An 18,830-nucleotide genomic window follows, 5' to 3' on the forward strand; every position below is an offset into this window, starting at 1 on the left:
AAATGATATTGATTTTTGAGGAGGGTAAGATCTGAGGGTAGGATCTGTTCTGGCATCATATCATAAATCATAAATATACATAAAAAAGATAATTGAGTTTCCCTTATAAACAAACTCCCGCCAACAGGCTCCCCCTTTAATTTCATTTCCCTCCCTCCCTCACTCACACTCTCTCTACTATTTATAATAATAATTAATAATAATGATAAATTGAGAATAGAGTGTTTGTGTGTTTGTTCTCGATCGGTGAAGAAGGATGAGTGCGGTGAATATCACGAACGTGACGGTGCTGGATAACCCTGCTTCCTTTCTCACTCCTTTTCAGTTCGAGATTTCATACGAATGTCTCACACCTCTCAAAGATGGTATCTCTCCCTTTCTAGGGTTCCTTCACCTATTATATCACATTCAATCAATTCCTATTCCTATTCCTATTATTCTATCTAACTTAGGGTTTACTCTCTCACACACACACTCACACTCTATTTCATATTAACATCAAAAATGATACATGTATGCAGGGGAATTTGAACCCATAATATCACAACTCAAACAACCTTAGTCTAATCATTCATTCTCATTCCTTCTCTGTCTTGTTTTCATTTTTCCATCTGCTTATGTGCTCTACTTTTACCTTGTTTGATTCTGACACTCTTTGTAGATTTAGAATGGAAGCTCACTTATGTTGGATCTGCTGAGGATGAGACTTACGACCAATTATTAGAGAGTGTCCTTGTTGGTCCTGTCAATGTTGGAAACTATCGCTTTGTTTTGCAGGCAACCTTTACCACTCACTACCAATCTTTTCAATTCTCTCTTTCTTTTTGTTTATAGAATCCAAGTTTTATATACTCTTTTCATAACAGGCAGACCCACCGGATCCATCAAAGATTCGTGAAGAAGATATAATTGGTGTCACTGTGCTTCTCTTGACCTGCTCTTATCTGGCTCAGGAATTTATTCGTGTTGGATATTATGTGAACAATGATTATGATGATGAGCAGCTCAGAGAGGAGCCACCTTCCAAGGTTTTAGTTGATAGGGTTCAAAGGAACATTTTATCTGATAAACCAAGGGTCACCAAGTTCCCCATCAATTTCCACCCAGAGAACACTGAAAATGATGACCAGGCCCCTCCACCTGATAATCCAGCTGAAACCGGAGAAGATCTGCTTGCTGCAGTTGATGCTGATCCCCCACCTGAAAAGGATTCTTAACATTTTGTACGTATCAGACATTTCAATTCCCCATTCTCCAACTTTATGTTCACTGTATGGATTAAGATCCCGTTTTTGTGAATCCCTTATCGATGATGTGAATGAGATACTTTGGAAGTAGGCCTCTGAAGTTTGAAACAGTACTAGGTTCAAAATACTTGTTACTTGTGAAAACCAGTTTCTGTCACTGGAACTTTGCAATGCAAATCCAATTTTATTGATTATTTCTGTTGTACAAATCATAGTTTTAGCGATAAGTTTTGCAATAGTAAATAGGCTTGATGTGATATAATGGATTGTGGGAGTGGAGATCACCATAAAACTCAATACAGTTAAAGCATCAACCATGATCTCCATCTTTACACAAGACTTCCGATACTTCAAACATCATCAAGCTGTGTCGTCAATTCTTGTAAGGTGCACGTCAAGGACCCCCTTTTTTCCCTTTATCTTTGGGAGCTTCCCCAAGTTTCTTTCAGTCTGAAACTTCCCAATCTTTGGATGTGGTTGTTTCATGTTAGAGTAGAGGATATGGTGGTTGAGCATTCACTTATTTCCTTTGCATTATGCTAGCCAACACTGCCGCACCACCAGAGACATCTTTACATTATAGACCACATCAGAAGCTGACGACTAACTTATGAACTGCAAGTCAGTTCGCATCTAAACGACCTTAGTTATTGTTGTTTAGAAGTTGTGATATTAAAGTACGACTTCTGTGAGGTCTTTGATTATAGTTCGGAAGTCATGATAACAAATTACGACTTCAGTTTAGAAGTCGTTATATGTCATCATGACTTCTCGAAGGCAATCCAAAAGTTGTTATATACCATCACAACTTTTATACTCTATCACGATTTCTATCTAGAAGTCGTTGTATGTCATCACAACTTCTATACTAATCAGAAGTTGTATTACTCTATTACGACTTCTATACTGAAGTTATATAATGTTACTACAACTTTTAAAAGGTGCACAAAATGGTAGCAAATAACCAAAATTTTCATCCAACTACTATAAAGTAGTTCGCTTCCAACTAAACTAATATATAGTTCACAAATTAGCTTTGGCCACATCATAAAGTTCATCAATATGGATGACTAAAACTAGATCTACATGATGACCAAAAGCCAATGAATGCAAGACCTTTCTAGATCTAGGATGACTAAAATGTCAATGGTTCAATTCTTGGGAGTGACGCTTGTGGTAAGATAACCATGAATTCTGAACGAGATTAGTTCTTTGTCTAAAATGGGAGCACATCTATTGTCCCACAAGTTGTGTTAGTGTATGTATCACTAGCTTGTCATTGGTTGAAAAAATATATTGAAGTTAAAAAATTAATAATTAATTATTTTTCTGACGAATCACAGTTGATGACAGATGCAATAACACAAGTTGTAGGATTGCAGATGTGTACTCATCTAAAAGGTGGGAATATCCTTGGTAGTAAAAAAAAAAAACCTGGTTAATAACATTGTTGGGTGGAAATGGTCCTTCATAAGAAGCTTCTAGTATTATTGGTAAGAGATTGCAAAGTGTGACATACATAAGTTGAGCGATGAGAGGTGATGAGCACAGCACAGGACAGCAGAATCTGGGAATGCAACTGCAGTCTGTTTCAGATCGCAAGACTTGTCATATGATCTCACCCACACACCACACCTCTCGTTTCAAGCAGTAGCAGTGATAGTGGTAATAGTAGTTGCAGTTCTTCCTTGATGTTCCAACACTCATGATTCTAATGATGATTACTCTTCTAAATATATTAGGCCATACTACATGGGTCTCATCGATCAATCCCATGCTATCTTGGAAAATGGTCATCCTCTTTATTGTTATTGTTATCATTGTCATCATCATCCTAACTTATATAAGTTATAATATATAATAACATGTTAGAATGACGTGTGATTCGAAATTAAGTGTTCTACCTAACTTTCAGTCTACATCGTCTGATGAAGTTTTTGTCTGTGTTGTTTTTTATAAAAAGATTCTTAAGATTTTGGAATGTGTTGGAAAAATAAGGATCAAATATACATTCTTTTTTACATGCAAACAATTTTATTTAGAATGTTGGGGTAACTTTGTGTGCCAGTATCATCGGAGACATCAAATAGGTGAAACAACTGCGTCACAAAAACCGAGTGGTTTTTGTTTTTTATTTGTTTATTGGGGAGGGGTGTCATTTTGTCTTGTACATGAGTACGAGACAAAACAAGTTTGAGAAACCAAGTTCCGAACCAAACAAACACATGGGCAGATTTCTTGAACCCATTGATGTTTTCAATATTGTATCGAACCAATCAAAATATGTCACTTAATTGGGAAAAGAAAATATAAAAAATATAAGTTAATATTTTATATTATTTTAAGAAATGTTATTGGTTAGGGATATAAGAACATGATCATTTTGGAATAGATGATCCTTGTTCATCGTGGGAGGTGGAAATTAAAGAACCGTCTAATCGGTCACACACTTCTAAGTTCTAACCCAATTTACAAACAATTATTTCTCCATTCAAACTTCACTCATTTTTATTGTTTAGCATGTGATGTTGGTAGACAACTTGCACAATCATTGACCTTTCACCCACCAATAGGGTTTAGAGTTATTTTTCATCAACTATTGTTGCGTTTATTACTTTCTCCTTCACATTCTTATTATAAAAACATATTTTATGAAGTTTTACTTTAGTTTTCACATGACCCTTTACCTTTTCTATTTCCTCTTGCTCTTATTCTTATTATAAAGGTATATTCTGCAGTTTTAGTTCTCCTTTTATATTATACTTTACATTTTTTATACAATATTTATGATTTTTCTCTAAACCTATTCTTATTAAAAGTTGACTATCTTTATTTCATTAACACTATCGATTAGTAAAAATATATTAAATGAACACTATCGATTAGTAAAAATATATTAAATGATGGTAAGATTATAATCTTATATTCTTAAAAGTAAATAAATACTATTCATAATGTGTGTTTGGTTGAAAATATCTTATGGTTAATTAAAGAGGATACACTATTAAAAAAATACATTAACACAATGGGAATATAGGCATATAACGTGCCTCTCAAGTCGAAGAAAAATCTCTTTGAGAGTTTAAAATTTATACAATGTTAGTGTAATTTTTTTATATTATTAATATATCATTTATCATTGATTTGTATTACTTTTATTTGAGAGTCAATTGGCATTGAGAAGAAATGATGCTTTCAGAGGTAAAAGGCCATGGGGAGATACCATCTGTGATACATGGATCTCTGATCGGGAAACCGTATCCAAGCTCCACGGCTAGTTTGTGCTCTTTGGACTTTTAAAACTTAGCGAACTGAAATATCTGAGTAACTAAAGGAAGGGAAATCAAGTGAAACCCATTAGCTTAGTCAATTTATATAATAAGGCATTCATGAGCTTACCTATAATCTCTATCTGTAACTGGACTAACATCGCCTAATTCCAATTGAAGTGAAATCTTTCGGATAAACCAATGCAATTTAGGAGTATTCGACGAAAGGACATCAATTCAAATTCTCGGTTTTTGAATTAAGAGAGATATTGTGAGTGACCAAGAATTCTCGATATTTCTTAGATTCATGGACCCAATTCAATTCAGCTGATCTTTCAGTCACATTTTTTCCATCAAAAAAGTGTTATAAAACTCTGGACTCCCAAATTTGGAGATCTTAGATGTGAAATCCATTCTCTAGGTCCCACACTCCCACTTTAGTCTTCTTTTTTGGATGGGGAGGGAATCACGGAAGTTGCATTATGTTTTGTTTCAGGGAGAGAGAGAGGAGTAAGATGATGAATAAAAACACAATGAAGGCTTCAAAGATGTTTCTCATTATCTATTAGTTTGACACAAGATATGAGGCAGGTACAAGTACACATCCCATTTAAGACGAAGCAACCCTTTAATCTCCCTCACCTAAATAAAAAACAGTTGCGAGAGCCAACAATAAAACAATTATTCACATCCCTTGAGTTTTAAATAATAGTGTAATATTTATAGGATTTAATATATATATTGTATAATAAATTATTTGGAATATTGCCAAAAAATAACGCGTGAGATAAGGTTTACATATGGAAGTAGGGGCGTTTAGGGTGTAGGGTAGGGATAATGAGTCTAAACTAAAATGCAAAGCAAGTGTGAATGAAAGTGTGTTGAAGTCAGAGAGTGAGTTAGCAGAGAGAGAGAGAGAGAAAGAGAGAAAGAGAAAATGGGTGGTGGTGGTGGTGAAGATACGACTTTGGAGTTCACTCCGACGTGGGTAGTGGCTGGCATATGCACAGTGATCGTGGCCATTTCCCTAGCAGCGGAGCGTGTCCTTCATTATTGCGGTTTGTTCCTAAAAAGGAAGAATCAGAAGCCTCTTTATGAAGCTCTCCAGAAGATCAAAGAAGGTTCATTTCTATTCATTCATCTATTCGTTTACTCATTCATTCATCTACTCTTATTCATGATTCTTGTGTTCTTATTCATTATTAGAACTCATGCTGCTGGGTTTTATATCCCTACTATTGACGGTCACACAAAACAGCATCACCAAAATCTGCGTTCCATCTGCTTTCACTCATCATATGCTCCCTTGCACTTTCCAATCTCATTCACAAACCCATTCTCATTCTCAAACCATCTTCTCTTTCCCTCCATTTTCTAGGCGCCTTCTTTCTCATGCCGATGCCAATTTCTGCTCTCACAAGGTAAACCTCACTCACTCACTCACTCACTCACTTACTTACTCTCTCTACTTTTCACTCTCTCCTTCAGGAAAAAAAAGGATATTACTTTCTAATTTCCCCTCACTTTTCAGGACAAGGTACCTTTGCTATCTCTGGAAGCAATACATCACCTTCACATCTTTATCTTTGTCCTAGCTATTGTCCATGTCACCTTCTCTGTTCTCACCGTCCTTTTTGGAGGAACAAAAGTCAGTATTTCATTTCATTTTACCATAACCTATGTTTGGTTCCTTCTTTTAAAACACTGCTTTATTCTTCATCGTGTAACTCCCATTGTATAGATACGTCAGTGGAAGCACTGGGAAGATTCAATAGCACAACAGAACTACGAAACAAATCGAGGTACATTCATTTTATCAATTATAGTCTCTTCACTTATTTATTAAAGTGTGGATTCTTTGATACTCATTAAACTCATTATGCTTTTGAATCAATACACTGGCTAATTTTATGTTTGTGTAAAGTGTAAACCATCAAATGATAAAAAATAATTTAACATATTATGTTTCTCATTTATCTCCTGAAAAACTTTCTAGATTTATATCTATTCTTGACACTACTTAAATGTATATTGGTGTAATGCAGTTCTGAAGCCAAAGGTGACAAATGTTCAACAACATGATTTTATCAAGGGTCGTTTTTCTGGTTTCGGCAAAGATTCTGCTTTAATGGGTTGGTTGGTAAGCTATTTTCAAGTTTTCATGGTCTGAAACCTTCAATAAATGAAAGTTTTACTCTTGTCATGCTAAAACATGTCTCCATCCTTTTATTTGAAGATATACTAGTGTCATCTTTAGATCCTTAACTTAACACTACAAGTTTTATATAGTGTACCCAAACACATGCCATATTCCTGTGGATTGCCCTTCCCTATTCTTCTTTTTATTTTCTTTCAACTATCCTTTTTCAATTATTTTAATTGTTTCTCATAATCTTGTGTTTCTTTCAGCTATCCTTTTTCAAGCAATTTTATGGATCTGTGACAAAATCAGATTATGTGACATTACGACTTGGCTTCATTATGGTAAAGTTTTAATGATGTGCCATATTTGATCTTTCATCTGGTTATTAGCTAGTGCTTTTCATGATTGAGTTGTAATATTACCTTTTCTATACTTCTTTCCTGTAGACCCATTGCAGGGGAAATCCTAAGTTTAATTTTCACAAGTACATGATTCGTGCCCTCGAAGATGATTTCAGACAAGTTGTTGGGATAAGGTAAGTGCTTCTGTAGGATAACTTTGTCATAAGCAATTATTAATCTGTTGCTTATCAGACACATACATCTGTTAATTGTCGTTAAGCTTTCTTGCTGTTCACCTTATTGTGTGAAATTAGTAATTCTTCGTAATAATAAAATTTATATTTGATGCTCATTTCATTGTTTAAGCTCTTTGTAATAAAAACTGTTTTCATGCTTGCAGTTGGTATCTTTGGGTCTTTGTGGTCATCTTCTTGTTGCTTAATATCAACGGTATGCTATAAAGATTTAACAGCTATGCTTTACACTAATATATTTTGTATATCATTATGTAATTGGTTCTGCCATGCCTTATGCTTCTCTTCGATGCCAATATCCTGAACTTTTGTGTGCCATTCACTGAACTAAGGTGGCCAATGTAATTGCTACTTGTTTATCACAATGTCTTATTTACGAATGTAGCAATCTTCTCTTAATCTCTTTGCTTGTGTGTTTCTTGACAACTTAATTTAAAGAACATTTTCTATTACAGAAAAGGAAGAGGATCTTTAAAAGTTTGTGATTTAATGATACATTTCAAGCATGATGGACATTACTGATAATGACTAGTACACTTTTGCTCCAGATGAATAGTTGATTTAATTGTTTCTTTTAGTCTTACTAGTTGATAGTTATTGATGAACATTACATTAATCTCACATTTGAGATGCCTACTTAATTCTTCCAGGTTGGCACACATATTTCTGGATTGCTTTCATTCCTTTCTTTGTAAGTATCTAGATAATTGTTTTTGCCTTTTTTGTGTACATTTCCATGATCTTGCATTTATTTTTCTCAACTTGCTAAGACATCATTCACATCATGTCTTAATTTTGTTCAAGGGATAGGACCAATTTGAAAAATGTTGCATGAAGTTTCTATATCAACCTAAACAAGTATACAGATCAAAACTAAAACTACACTGTTGATCTATTAGTCTTATGCCATACCTTGAAGTTTGTGTTACATCATTAATTTGTTGTATTTGACTAGGAATGACATATATTATTTGATTTTATTGGAATGTATTTTATTTTTCTGTATTCTCCATTTGTTATTTTTTTGGATATGGAAGAGTTGTGTATTTATGAGAGTGTGTTGCCATTTCTATCAATTTTGTTAATTTCATTGTTTCTGGATTGCATTCTTTCAGCTGTTACTTGCTGTTGGCACTAAGCTGGAGCATGTAATAACCCAATTGGCTCATGAAGTAGCTGAAAAACATGCAGCCATAGAAGGTGAATTAGTTGTTCGACCATCAAATGACCACTTTTGGTTTCAGCGGCCCCAGATTGTCCTCTTCTTGATTCACTTCATACTTTTCCAAAATGCTTTTGAGATAGCATTTTTCTTCTGGATATGGGTAAGCATGTTTTCTTATATTCGCTGTCAACCTGTTTTCTTCTTACTAGTATTAGTTTTGCATAATTGATATTTGTAATGAGTATAACCCATCTGCTTTTTGTTATCAGGTTACTTACGGATTTGACTCCTGTATAATGGGTCAAGTCCGTTACATTATTCCGAGGCTCATTATTGGGTAATTGCAACAATTTCCTTTCCTTGATAGCATTTTGAACTCTGGAAATAAATATTTTCTCTCTTTCCCCTTTATCTTACCTCTGTTATGTTTGGGTTATAGGCTATTTATTCAGGTACTATGTAGCTACAGCACCCTGCCACTCTATGCGATTGTTACACAGGTGCGTTTGCAAATATTGCTATTCAAACTGAAATGCAGATTAATTTTATGAGTTTTATATGTTATTCTGTTTGCATTGAGTGTCATTACCTTTCATACTGTAGATGGGAACTAACTATAAGAAGGCGATATTTGAGGAGCATGTGCAAGTGGGGCTTATTGGTTGGGCACAAAAGGCAAAGATGAAGAAAGAACAGAAAGCTGATAGCCAACATGAGTCTGGGCAAGGAAGTTCTCATGTAGGAATTCAGCTTGGTCAATTATTCCCCAAAAGGGCATCTGCACCACAAGACAATACTTTTATCCCACCCAAACCTGATGGATCCACCTGAGCTGTTATGCTTTATAATCTTATGCTGTAAAGTTGCATAACATATTGCAGCTTTCGATATCTTATTTTTCTATGCTACCATAGGACGGCATCTTAGGTGTTACTATATATGTGTGGCTTGATTGGAGTACTGCTATGTCAGTTAGTAGATATGTTTTCTGGCATGTTTATTAGTAAATATTAGAAACTTTTGAATTTTATCTTGCTTATCCTATCATATGGATTAGTTTTCTTGATATCCCTTTTTTATAAATTGAAATTCGAATCACGTATTTGGTTTAGTAATCATTCATTTTGAGCAATTGGTAACCAATAACATTACTATTTCATTCCTAGTATTAGTCCACCAACATAACAACTACTACATTTTTTCTCAATTATTTGGTTAATAAGATTGAGACGAGATATTTTTTTGTTATGCAAACAAGTGCTAAATTCAGCATTTCAATAACAATGAGTGAAATGGGCTTCAAATGAAGTTGAACTTTATCCACGTTTGGTAAGGCTGAAAACTAACAATTGTCACTAACTCAATGAAGATGAATTGCTTCACAAGTTTCATTCAATACTTGAAAAAGCTTGAAATGTAGGCTTCAAAAAGCCGTAATTGGTGTCACAAAACGTGATGAAATTAATATGTGGCCTCTTTTGAAGGATGGGGAGATATAAAGCCCGTTTTGGGCCCAATCTATTTATTTCCCTTCTTCCTTCCTTCCTTGGTTAAACCCTAAATGCTGTTTGTGTTGGTAGAGAGAGAGAGAGAGAGAGAGAGAGACTGAAAGAGAGAGAGAGAGAGACTGAAAGAGAGTGAGTGGAATCAATGACGATACACTCAGTGGTGATTCAGAAGCTATTGAGCACGAATGCTCAGCTGGGGAAGCGCGTGGCCACCCACCACTTCAATATATACAGCTATGGATTCCGTAACAAGATGGCTATCATAGACTCTGACAAGACACTTATATGTATGCGTAGCGCGTGCAACTTCATGGCTTCCCTCGCTCGTCAACGAGGTCGTTTCATGTTTATTAACACAAACCCTCTCTACGATGAGATCTTTAATCTCATGACAAGCAAAGTGGGTTCATATTCTCATTCCACCAATGCTCTCTGGCGCACTGGTGGATTCCTCACCAATTCATATTCTCCTAAGAAGTTTCGTTCTCGTAATAAGAAGCTCTGCTTTGGTCCCTCTCAGCCTCCTGATTGTATCTTCATTCTTGATACTGATAGAAAAAGTTCTGTTATCAATGAGGCTCATAAACTCCAAATTCCTGTTGTTTCTTTCGTTGACTCTTCTATCCCTCTTGATGTTTATAATCGCATTGCTTATCCTGTTCCCGCCAATCCTTCTGTTCAATTCGTTTACTTGTTCTGTAATTTGGTTACCAAGACGCTTATGCTTGAGAAGAACAACATCAAAGATCACCAATCTCTTCCCAAGTATCATCTCTCATTCCTTCTCTTCTTATCTTATCTTATCTTACTTGTCAATTTAGAACCTACTATACCAAACTTCATAATGACAATACCTTATAACAGCTGCTTGCTACCTCTCACTAAATGAGAGAATCTTCGTTTATATTGGTAGGGTGTATTCTGTATGGGGTAAATGAGAGAATTATCTTACAATGATTTATCATTTCTGTGTTGACATTTTAAATCTCCCAAAGACTTAAATAGTGTCATAAAAACCTTCAAGGGCTAACTGGTGACACTATTGTCTTTGTAGGACTAAATTGAACCCTTGTTCTTTCTTTTATTTATTAGTTTTTGAGTTGTTCAGTTGAATTAGTTCTCAACTGATTGGTGTGCAACATGCCATTAACTTTTTTGTTTATAAGAGTGGAAACTCGGAAAATTGAAGCAAACAAGAGGAAGAATGATTTGGCGAAGGTCGATGTCACTGTTGTTCCCTATGCTAATTTAGCACCCTTACCTGAAGGTAAACTATAGCTGCACAACTTGTGTGCTTTCCTGTTTTCTCTAGTATTCTCATTATCATCAATTTTAACATCCGAAACAGATATAGAAGAAACTAAGAAGCTTTTGGACAAGCTTGTTGTTCTGAAGTTCAACGGTGCCCTAGGAAGGGATATGGGTTTGGAAAGGCCCAAGTAAGCATTCATCCAACTCTTAAGATTTAACGTGTTCATTATGTTATGTGTACTTTCCATAAAAAACGTTGATTTGTCAATTTATATATTTAGTTTTTATATAATTTCCTGACTGAAGTCACATCTTTGTGAAATCTAAACTGGACTTTCCTATTTTGCCATCCTATTTTTTAATTTTAAATCCATTTGTTTCCTGTATATTTTATCCCTGTTTGTACAGCTTCCATTTTCTATTCTGACCTTTATTATCTGTCACAGACAATCAAAGTATTACAAAAATTTGCTGAAGAATTTAGCATTTACTTATGTGTGTGCGTGCGAGTCACTTTTACACACTTATTGAATAATGCTCTCCTGTCCATGGTTTATTCAAAATTTCACACATGATGGATTTTGGTTTTCTGCTGCTGTTTAGATCTGAAGTTGATATTTATAATGGGCTGACACTTCTGGACTTGATCATTAACCAGATTGAGGTGAGAAATTTATACTTAACATATGGGTAATGGTGCTCATGTATGCTTGCACTACCATAACTACACCTACCTCACACCAGAACTCTTGTATTTGCTTAATATATGGTTGCAATTGACTGGATATCCCTGGTTATTACTAAGTTATTATATTACGTCACTATTGTAATTGTTTGTAGACCATCAACTCGAAGTATGGATGCAATGTTCCATTTTTTGTCTTCAACAAAGATGACTCTCATGATAACACTTCAAAGGTGAATTACTACTTCAATTTCCATATTTGATTGTTTCAAAGTGGCTATTATTGGAATCTTTCAGCTTCATCTTGTGTAGGTTTTGGAAAAGTATTCAAAGTCAAGCATTGACATACACACGTTAAAGCAGGTTTGAGTTTCTTCCATATTTTGGATGAATTGATATTGGTTTGTGATTTCTCGTGATCAATACATTATCATCTATATAGGGTGAAGTTCCAGAATTGAAATTATTGGGTGCACATTTCAGCAAGGAGGAAGTGTATGTAAACCTTCAAATACATGTCTCTTAAATTGGATTCTAGATGTTTATATGCATGGTTGTTGTTGTAGAGTGGGAAATCTAAGTTCCAGTACTAGTTGATCACTATAGTTTTGAGCATTTTTAATTTTATGAGTTCATTATTATGTTTCTATTAGTGTGTACTTGTTTCTAGCATTAATTTATTGCAGAGGCATTGCTTAAAGAAAGTGGAGAAGCTATTCTCTGTTTACATAATAAGTTACTGGTAGAATTGTTTTTATAGTGAGCAAAATAGACGAAGTTGCTTTGTAATTATTATAACCCATGAAACAGGTCTAGACGTCTAGTTGCACCTATGGTAAATACTGTACCATTTTAAATTAACCTCGAATTTTGTTCATGTGAAGGCATCCTTTTGACAATGGTGATATATTCCGTTCGCTAATCAGTGGTGGAACCCTTGATTTATTATTGTCACAGGTATGGACTTCTTATGAACTTGAGCACTCTCCCTTTGTTTGTCCTAATCCTTTAAAACCTTCAAGGAAGAGCTGTAGGACACTTGAATTGAAGACTTCAAGTATAGAACCCTAACAGCACTAGGCTAAAGTTAAATGTGTTCATATATGTATAGGTGTTGGATTTGTTCATACACTTTTGTAGTTCATGGACTAAGTTTCTTTTCTTATTTTCCAGGGCAAGGAGTATGTCCTCGTGATGACCTCAGATAATGTGGCTACTATCATCGATCCTAGTATCCTTCTGGTTGTTTTAATCATTAGTGTTTGAAGTCATTACTTCCTAACCTAGCATTGCGGTTCCAATATTTTGGTTGCTATCTGTCTACCTTGACTGTATCTTGTAGACATTCTAAATCATTTGATGACAAATGATATTGAGTATTGTATGGAGGTACATATAAATATTTTCATTTTTTGTGTGTAAGATTGCCACTTCTCTTTGAAGGTATCTGAGTTTCCTGTTTCATTTTCTTTTCTTTTCAACCAGGTGACACCAAGCCATTCATTTAATTTAATCTTGACTACTATGAAGTTTAAGGTATATTTTCTTTTCCTTCAGAGTTGGCAGCCCCCTTAAGTCGCTTTCATGTTTGTGTTGGGAATTGTAATTGTTGCATGCTAGTTAATATGTCTTAAATATACAAGTATATTGTTTACCTGTAATGGTCTAGGACCTGGTTTTCAGGACTTAGTACCGACTAATTTACTCAGTAACTCATTAGCTAGTACCCTGTTAAAACTTAATTTGGCTCTGTAACTTGTTTAATTCAAATAGCTTGTGTTAAAATCTATAGTGTAATCAAACCTTTTCCCACTGTATGGTGTTAGTTACATGAATCATACGTTGCCATCGTGTTCTATCGGAAACCAAATTTTCCATGGGTGAACTTTATATACTTTTTTAATTTCTGCAGCTTCAGGAGATTGCTCGAAACCAAGATAAACAGGTAAGTTATAATTATTTTTTTTCATGACTCTTTTCTGTTATTTTGTTTCATTTAATTCTATAGTTCTTGAAGTTTGATATTGGGTTGCTGGCAAGATTTTTCAGAATATATTTTAACATAATCGAACTTGTCTTTTCTATTTTTGTTTATATTTCCTTGTTGATGCATTGAAGTTGAAGGATAATTTCAAACTCATTGATACGTCTAACATGTGAGTGGAGTACTGGGTTTTGTCCATTCTCTTTCTGACATTTACCAAATGTGCTGAATCTCATTTGTCGTACTTTGATTAGGTGGGTGAGTTTAAGAGCTATTAAGAGGCTTGTTGACAGTGATAGTCTAAATCACAAAAAGCCATCAGTTTCAAAGGTACCATTCCCTAACTATCTTTAACATTCTGTTAACTTTTGCCTTTTGTAAGAATGAGTTGAAGTGGTTATGTCTCCTAGTAAAATGATGATGATCAAACTATTCAATGAGAAACAGCCTATGGATTGGTTATACATAATACATGTATATATGCATAATTGTTTGTTCTTATCTGTGGTGTATTTGTCTCAGTACATTATGTTTTGCTTGGGTATAAAGCAGGGTGATACCTTCAACTCTTAGACTGTAGCAATTTCAGCCTTTGATTTTTGAATATATAAATTACAACCGTACGGAATTTGAACCAGTTCCTACGATAAATTTTAAAAAAGGATACCCCATGAATGATGCTCTCACCTAGTGGGGTTTGGAGTGGATAGATGTACGCAACCTTACCCTGCAAGTAGAGAGGCTATTTCTAGGTGTTGGACTTGTGACCTTATGTGTCACACAGACTAATTGACTTATGTTACATCTGTTCAATACATCTTTTTGGGATTGGTCAGTAAGGTTGATCTTGGACTGCATATTTATATAATATATCTTCTAAGGATGCAGTTTCAATTGTATGTTAATAGGATTTCAATGACTCATCACTCATGTATGTGATGTTACTAATTCTATAAATATCCATGTCTTCTAATGTTTTATAAATACTAATTCTATAAATATTTGCCTGGTGTGTCTATGACCTTGTATCCTCTTGAAGCACCCAATTCTTGGTTTGATCCCTAGTGAGTGTTAGGACCTCTCTCTTGACCCAAAAGAAAAAGAGAACAGAAACTATTGACTGGTATATTATAAATTCGTTTCTGCTAGATATGAAAGTACTAATTTCTGTTTTTAATTTATGATCTCCTTTCTCTGTATTCCAGTTATTTGAGAATGTGATTGGTGTCAATGTACCTGAATCTCGTTATCTTCCCTTGGATGCAACGTCCGATTTATTTATCCTACAGGTGACACTAGCCTCACGTAAATGTAAATTCTGCATTGAGAAATATACTTTGGTCTGAGTGACTGATTTTTCCCTGTCATCAATATGTATTCTTGCAGTCCGATCTATACGCTTGTAGAGAAGGTGTTTTGACCCGTAATCCAGCTAGAACCAACCCTTTAAATCCTGTGATAGACTTGGGACCTGAGTTTGATAAGGTGGAGATTTACTGATTTCTTGTTTTACCCTTCCCTAGTTAGTATCTGTCTTTTGAATTTTATATCTGTTTCATTCTCAGGTTGGTGACTTCCAAAGTCGCTTCAGATCTATTCCAAGCATCATTGGGTTGGATAGTTTGATGGTGAGAGGTGATGTGTGGTTTGGAGCTAATATTACTTTAAAGGTATACAACATTTAAATAGTGGTTTTATATCTCTAACACTCAAATTATACTAAATCACTAGAGAAAAGGATAAACCAATTGATATGTATAGTCCTTATTCATGACACCCCAACTTAAATTCTTTTCATTTTCAATGGAAGTTGTTTTTAAAATCTAATTAATGGTTTTAGTTAGCTGTAGTGGGAATAGAAATATCTTTAGTTTATCGGAAGTGTTCAAATTCAACGAAGTTGCTGCAATTTAAGTAGTTCATTGTGCCAAATTTACACCTACCACTATATTTACATGATTTTGTTGGGTGATACTGTCAGATTACTGTTTTAAAGATTGACGTGTAATGATATTTTTGCACTTACCTGTTTAATCTTGTACACACTCTTTATCAGGGGCAAGTGACTATTGCTGCAAAACCAGGCTTGAAATTGGAAATTCCAGATGGTGTGGTCATTGATAATAAGGTACGATTCTAGTTGAAGTATTAGCCTTTTAAGTTTTTTCCAACTTCCAAGACTTCACCTTTTCCTTTTCCCCTGACCTAGGTGAGGTTCCTAGGTGAGGTGTTGAAGAGTTTTAAATGTTCTGTTGGTAGTGGTATAATGGTTATCATTGGGATCACAAGGTATTCATGTCTGATAATCACTTTTTGCCTGTTCTACAGGAGATCAATGACCTTGCAGACATTTGAGGAGGATGAATGGCTGTGGAAACCGCTAAGATTTGTTTTAAGCAAATACATGACTGTGGAAGCTTTTGAGTTCAGTGAATACTAATTAATTGTCACATTAGCAGTCAGGCATCTGCTAGCTTTTTCTATTTAGTGGGAATTTAAAGGGGATGCACAAACAAATAATTTCTCACATTTTCTTGGAGCTCATGATAGTAATGAAATAGTTGTCTATTCATTGATTTGTATCCTGTTACTATTAATGCATGACTTGATCTCGCAGCTGAGTTGAGACAAGGAATAGGAGTAGCATCAATTTTGCTGCTATTTTGCTTTTATATTCTTTCATAATCACACCAACTCTTGTACAAACGAGTTGGAGCAAATAGAGCAGGCATTTTTTTCTTCCTCTAAAATAATGGCATGCTCATTTTGTTGTTAGATTTATTGTACATTGTCTATGACACAACCATATCAATGTAATGTGACCGAATATAATTAAATACTATGTCACGGTTAGAGCTTTGGACTTGTTGTGTTTGAAACTACTTCGAGTTAAGAGTTAATAGTGAATGAAGTGCAATGCTAAACTCGTCTAACTTTGAGTTGTAATGCCCTCAGGTTGTGGTTGGTGGTTAGGCCAAACTCTTCACTAGAATTTAAACTCTTGACCTTGCAGCAAAATGCTTGTTTTTTCTAGACATGCTAAACTTGCATTTGTATAAACTTTGTTGCATTTGGAAAGATAAAAATCGAAAATGACTTGTATTGATTTTATTTGGAAATTATTTTTTTTAAACTTGCTATTAAAAGAGATTTGAACCGATATACCAAGGATACTGTGTTTGGTACACGTTAAAGGTATGCATTGATTTTATGGGTAACTTGCTATTTTAATGGGTAACTTGCTATTTTATGTTTTAATATATACTCAAAATAAGCAAATTTGAATGAATTCTTATTTGGCACATTAAAATAAAAACAAATTAAGTTGGTTCCTATTAGACAACTTCACAGAGCAATGATTTCATTCCAACAAATTAGATGAAATTTAAAATTTATATATGGTGAGTGTAATATTTATATTTGGTGAGTTAGAGGCAGTTGTTATAGGAGTAAAATAATTTGAATGTGTGATAATATATGATAAATTGAGTGGTAAAAGAATGAATTGGATTGGTTATTGGGCCGAGGGATAGTTTTATAAATAGTGGAATTGGGCTGTAACTGATGAAGAAGATAAGGATACAGATTACAGAGTGTGTGAGCTCTCAAACTCAATCTTCTCGTTGTTCTTCTACTTGTTATTCATTGTTCTTCTACTAGTAGTAGTAGCAGCAGCAGCAGCTTTACTCATATCATGTCTGTGTTATCAATTTCGTCACCAACCTGTTATCTCACTCGTTCTCTCACATTTCCATCTTCTTCCCAAACCAATAGAAACCCTTTCCAACTCAAAATTCAACAGCCATGTATGGGTATGGGTATGGGTATGGGTATGGGTAAAAGTAGAGGAAGAGGGCTCGTTGTTATGATGGGTAGCATGGAGGCAGGTATTGGAGTAATGGGTACCAAACTTGGAATGATGAGTTACTTCGAAGCTGATGGAGAAGTGGTTCCTGTAACAATAGTTGGTTTCAAAGAAGGTAACATCGTTACTCAGATCAAGACTGATGCTACTGATGGTTACAATGCTGTACAAGTTGGTTATAGAAGGGTCAGGGATCGTAAATTGACTAAACCTGAGATGGGTCATCTCCAAAAGATTGATGCCATCCCTATGCGCCATCTTCAGGAGTTCCGTCTTCAAAACATTGATGGTTTCCAACCAAATCAACGCCTCGTATTGGATGACATTTTCAAGGAAGGAGATCTTGTTGATGTCTCTGGCACCACCATTGGAAAGGGTTTCCAAGGTCTCTTTTTCTAACTATTTTAATATAAGTTTTATGTCTTACAATAGCATCATAACATAATGGTGCCCTATAATTGCTGTCTCTTGATCATGTGGTATTTGTGCTTCATTCGTTCTCTCAGGTGGAATAAAGCGTCACAACTTCAAAAGGGGTCCAATGAGCCATGGTTCAAAGAGTCACAGACAACTAGGATCAATTGGTGCTGGAACTACACCTGGCCGTGTGTACCCTGGAAAGAAGATGCCTGGAAGGATGGGAGGAACCAAGACCAAGATAAGAAAGCTTAAGATTGTCAAAATTGATAAAGAACTTAATGTTCTTATCATCAAAGGTGGTGTCCCTGGTAAGCCAGGCAATCTTCTTCGGATCACTCCCGCCAAGATTGTTGGCAAGAACATTCCTAAGAATTAGACCATCTCTTTTGCCTTTTTGCTCTTTCTCTTTTTCTTCTTCTAACTTTCTGTTCTCTTTCATTAATTTGTATGCAAGTGTTATGCCATCCTCTTAGCCCTTCACTTTCAACTTTATGTATGTATACTCTATTGTCTTTTCAACCTTTATTGCATATGACATCGAGTTATTGAGCACCTAATGATCATCGCAGTGTTTGGTAAACGTGATGTAGAAGATTGGAAAATAAAATATTATGTTTGGTATATATTTCATAAACATAATGGAACATGAGGGTTAAAAGGTAGGACTTTTGGGTGGAACAAGAGCAAGTAGCACATAA

General features: G+C 35.0%; 4 protein-coding genes across 6 annotated transcripts; all 4 read left to right on the forward strand.

The window, feature by feature from the left end:
* On the forward strand, nt 179–1,456 carry LOC109344089 (histone chaperone ASF1B-like). Its single transcript, XM_019582705.1, has 3 exons — nt 179–365; nt 662–777; nt 867–1,456. Exons 1-3 carry the CDS (start codon nt 257–259, stop codon nt 1,215–1,217), a joined length of 576 nt encoding a protein of 191 aa, XP_019438250.1. The 5' UTR covers nt 179–256; the 3' UTR covers nt 1,218–1,456.
* LOC109344088 (50S ribosomal protein L3, chloroplastic) lies at nt 891–18,678 on the forward strand. 2 transcript variants are annotated; one of them, XM_019582703.1, is made up of 4 exons: nt 891–895; nt 17,540–18,097; nt 18,219–18,521; nt 18,559–18,678. In XM_019582703.1, the coding sequence occupies exons 2-3, from the start codon at nt 17,542–17,544 to the stop codon at nt 18,506–18,508; spliced, it is 846 nt and encodes a 281-aa protein (XP_019438248.1). In that variant the 5' UTR covers nt 891–895; nt 17,540–17,541; the 3' UTR covers nt 18,509–18,521; nt 18,559–18,678. The 2 variants fall into 2 exon arrangements, with proteins under 2 accessions (XP_019438248.1, XP_019438247.1); XM_019582702.1 differs by lacking the exon at nt 891–895 and having other exon boundaries at nt 18,219–18,651.
* On the forward strand, nt 5,402–9,485 carry LOC109344087 (MLO-like protein 1). 2 transcript variants are annotated; one of them, XM_019582701.1, is made up of 14 exons: nt 5,402–5,637; nt 5,723–5,857; nt 5,894–5,937; nt 6,048–6,164; nt 6,258–6,318; nt 6,562–6,656; nt 6,926–7,000; nt 7,106–7,194; nt 7,401–7,450; nt 7,905–7,945; nt 8,370–8,579; nt 8,689–8,756; nt 8,859–8,919; nt 9,023–9,485. In XM_019582701.1, the coding sequence occupies exons 1-14, from the start codon at nt 5,454–5,456 to the stop codon at nt 9,248–9,250; spliced, it is 1,458 nt and encodes a 485-aa protein (XP_019438246.1). In that variant the 5' UTR covers nt 5,402–5,453; the 3' UTR covers nt 9,251–9,485. The 2 variants fall into 2 exon arrangements, with proteins under 2 accessions (XP_019438246.1, XP_019438245.1); XM_019582700.1 differs by having other exon boundaries at nt 5,723–5,937.
* Nucleotides 9,991–16,619, forward strand: LOC109344084 (UTP--glucose-1-phosphate uridylyltransferase-like). The gene is made up of 20 exons (XM_019582696.1): nt 9,991–10,009; nt 10,052–10,692; nt 11,094–11,194; nt 11,276–11,366; nt 11,782–11,842; nt 12,019–12,096; nt 12,176–12,226; nt 12,306–12,358; nt 12,748–12,820; nt 13,037–13,094; nt 13,206–13,252; nt 13,349–13,399; nt 13,776–13,808; nt 13,982–14,019; nt 14,102–14,177; nt 15,053–15,136; nt 15,234–15,332; nt 15,413–15,517; nt 15,904–15,975; nt 16,176–16,619. Exons 2-20 carry the CDS (start codon nt 10,070–10,072, stop codon nt 16,200–16,202), a joined length of 1,821 nt encoding a protein of 606 aa, XP_019438241.1. The 5' UTR covers nt 9,991–10,009; nt 10,052–10,069; the 3' UTR covers nt 16,203–16,619.

The sequence above is a fragment of the Lupinus angustifolius genome, chromosome LG03 (assembly GCF_001865875.1).
Source record: "Lupinus angustifolius cultivar Tanjil chromosome LG03, LupAngTanjil_v1.0, whole genome shotgun sequence".
NCBI lineage: Eukaryota > Viridiplantae > Streptophyta > Magnoliopsida > Fabales > Fabaceae > Lupinus > Lupinus angustifolius.